This window comes from Saccoglossus kowalevskii, chromosome 5 (assembly GCF_978046115.1).
Source record: "Saccoglossus kowalevskii chromosome 5, keSacKowa6.1, whole genome shotgun sequence".
Lineage (NCBI taxonomy): Eukaryota > Metazoa > Hemichordata > Enteropneusta > Harrimaniidae > Saccoglossus > Saccoglossus kowalevskii.
Window position 1 is genome coordinate 35,081,389 of NC_140645.1, and position 3,186 is coordinate 35,084,574.

At 37.2% G+C, this 3,186-nt stretch overlaps 1 protein-coding gene across 1 annotated transcript; it reads right to left on the bottom strand.

Moving 5' to 3' along the window:
- Nucleotides 1-722: 722 nt before the first annotated feature.
- LOC100368398 (alpha-N-acetylneuraminate alpha-2,8-sialyltransferase ST8SIA3-like) lies at nt 723-1,469 on the bottom strand. Its single transcript, XM_002742009.1, has one exon. It carries the CDS (start codon nt 1,467-1,469, stop codon nt 723-725), a length of 747 nt encoding a protein of 248 aa, XP_002742055.1.
- Nucleotides 1,470-3,186: the final 1,717 nt, after the last annotated feature.

The window sequence follows — 3,186 nt, forward strand, 5'->3', positions numbered from 1 at the left end:
CTTTGGGGATTTCTGAGCGTTGTGTTTGTTATAACCTGGCAAATATTGAAATGTATGGAAATATGGCAAAATTACCAAGATCTGGCCGACCAAGATGGACAACAGTGCGGAAAGATCAGACAATTTTGTGGATAAGTATGCAAAATCGGTTCAAAACAGCACCAAGAATACGCAATGAAATGAAAGCTAAAACTAACCTCTACTGACAACCCGCACAGTGTGCCTACGAGGGTTAGAGTCGAGTGATGTGGTCGGATGAACCAAAGTTTGAGATGTTTCGAAGCAATGGCCGCGTATATGTTCGCCGGCAACAACATGAAGCGTACCGCGACAACTGTCTTGTACCAACTGTAAAATACGGCGGTGGCAGTGTTATGATATGGGAATGTTTCAGCGCTAATGGTGTTTGACTTGTGTGTAAATGTGATGAACGTCTCAACTAATTTGGATATCTCAATATTCTAGAGAATCACATGATACCGAGTGTACATGAGCCTATGGGATAGATTTCTTGTTTCAGCATGGCAATGCATCTATTCTATAACATTATGAGGCTGATGAATTTTGACACAGAAATAACGTTTGGTCTAACAGTTGCCATGGTAGCAACACATAGTATGGATTGGAATCTTCTCACACGGTATGACAAGATGCACTAAAATTAATATTGTGTTATTAATAAATGCCGGTTCACGCAACAAACTCCACAGTCGTTAGCATTATTATACTTTTGTGGACTTTTCAGTTGAGACATTATTACTGTTGACTGCACTGTTCTGGCATTTTCTGATATTAATTCTGATGATTTCGTCGTGGTGCAGCTTGTTTAAAACGGAGAATTCCGCCGAGAAATTGTGAGCTTTTGTGCCAACGAAGTCGTCGTAATAGTGATAGTTGACTTCATTCCCAGTGCCAGTAGTATTGAAAGGCCAAAATCCGTACAGGTCAACCGTGTCACACATTTCTATAGCAACCATTGTCATATAAAAACCTGTTGTGAGAAAACCCGTGATACCGTGAGAAGTCCAATAGTTCTGCATTCCAAGATAGTGATCTGGATTCATGAGTAACACCTGCAGTCCTCCAATTCGTAGCAGGTATGCGGCCGTCAGCGTGACTGGAATGCGATCCAGATTCGAGTGGAGAGGTATCCAAATGTATCCTGAGTAATCTTTCAGAGCACGGCCAAATCTCGTTAGATTATACCGATGTAGCCCGCCATATCTTTTATCTAGAATTGATTTATTTAGCGTTGTCAGACTGGTTTTCCGCCCTGCGTCTTTAATATATGGTGTAATTGGGGCTAGGTTACACCTAAACACAAACTGCGCATGGTCAGTAGCATTCCCACAACCACTGCCTAGAAGTATACCACTGTTCTCAACGACACTACATGTGTTGTAATGCGATAATTCAAGTGTCTTTGGCAAATGCTTGTACATGTTCCTGTTCATCTTGAGTTTATCCATCTTTCGCAAGGTCAGGTTGACTTGACTTCCAATGTCCGCATTTTCTTTTGTTAGAACGAATTCTGTCTTCGTTCTCAGAACACTGACACGCCTCGTTCGGTTGATGTTAGTTATACTTCCTCTTCATGGTAACAACAACTTTTCAGTCAACTCCTGCAATCGTGATAATACCAATTGTCGATCTGTTTCAATACTTCTGCTTTCTCTGTCCGATTGTGTCACCCATATTGTCATCTGTTCATGATCGGCCATCTTCAATGAGGAATACCAACTCAACAATTGAAGCAATATAACAAGAAAGCAAAGGCATATTGACGCAGCGAATAAATACAACTTCACCTTGCGGAACCGTGTGGTTTTGAACGCGTCCCGGCAACTGAGACGGCGACAATGTCGATGCATGACTTGAAACTAGTTCGCCGATCAGTTGTCTTCACGACTGTCCCTTTTACATGAAGGCACAGCAACCGTAGGGTTGCAATTTGAATATAGCGAAGACAGTTACCTCTGACGACCAGTGTGTGCACAATGGTTTATAAGCAGACATGTTCTTAAAACAGTGATCCAATCCTTTGCGTTGGTCCTTTTATGAGGAGTCAACCTTCTCACATGAACACAGCGATCAATATCGTATTCATGAAATTTCATTTATAAATAAATAAATAAATAAATAAATAAATAAATACAGTTTATTTAAATCGATCAATTACAACAAATTATGCTGACTTGTATCCAGAATAATATAATGGCAATATCATCGATTCATTTTGGGCTGGGCGTCTAACGATATATCTATATCTTTCTTACTTCACAGAAGCCCCGACAGAAGCGTGCTATTTGACAACCATAAATTGACATTAATAAGTGAATTTTGTAAGTGATAGAGGATCAAATATCGGTCAATTAATTTAATTTCTTTTACTTAGGCCCAATCGCTTAATTAATTATAATGAATTAATGTATAACACTTTTGATCAACAATTATTTTAGTGTAGTGACACATCATACTAGTATTGAGGAGACACAGTGGATATAAATGTTATGAGTCATATTGTTTGTGGTACAACTAAATATCTAACACATCGATGTGTATAACCATGATCATCGACAACACTTATATTATTATATGCCTAGCATATTATTCTAGTAGACTGAGCACTACAATATTTTGTTGTTATTGTACTAGTATTATTTTTCCCCGTTTGACCTCTTTACTTCACATCTGATCAAAGAAAACACAAACCAAATACATGTTGTATGTTTTTGTGGTAGAAATAAAATAAACAATTGGCCTCCAGATGCACCTCAGGGGGGGGATTTATTTCAATTAATTTAAAGTGCAAATGTTTGTTTTGTTGTAATGAATGAAACAACAACATATTGGTGTTTTAGGAAATCGTTCACCGTTTTCAACATTTGAAAATGGACACTATGACATAATCTTTTTTTTTTTTGATAAATATTTTTTTTATTACCCATAAACAAAACATTACAGGACTTTAATAAATACAGTAAATACAGTAATAAACAAAACAAAAAAGTAAAAAAAAGAAAACAAAACAAAGACAACAAATAATGAAGACTCCAATTTTATTAAATAATTTTGTGGATTGTAAATTGTAAGATGCACACACCAACATTAGGTAAAGTTTCCCCACTTCACCTGCATAATTCGATAGTGCTATTTTTACTACATATACATTATTCCTTTTGTTTC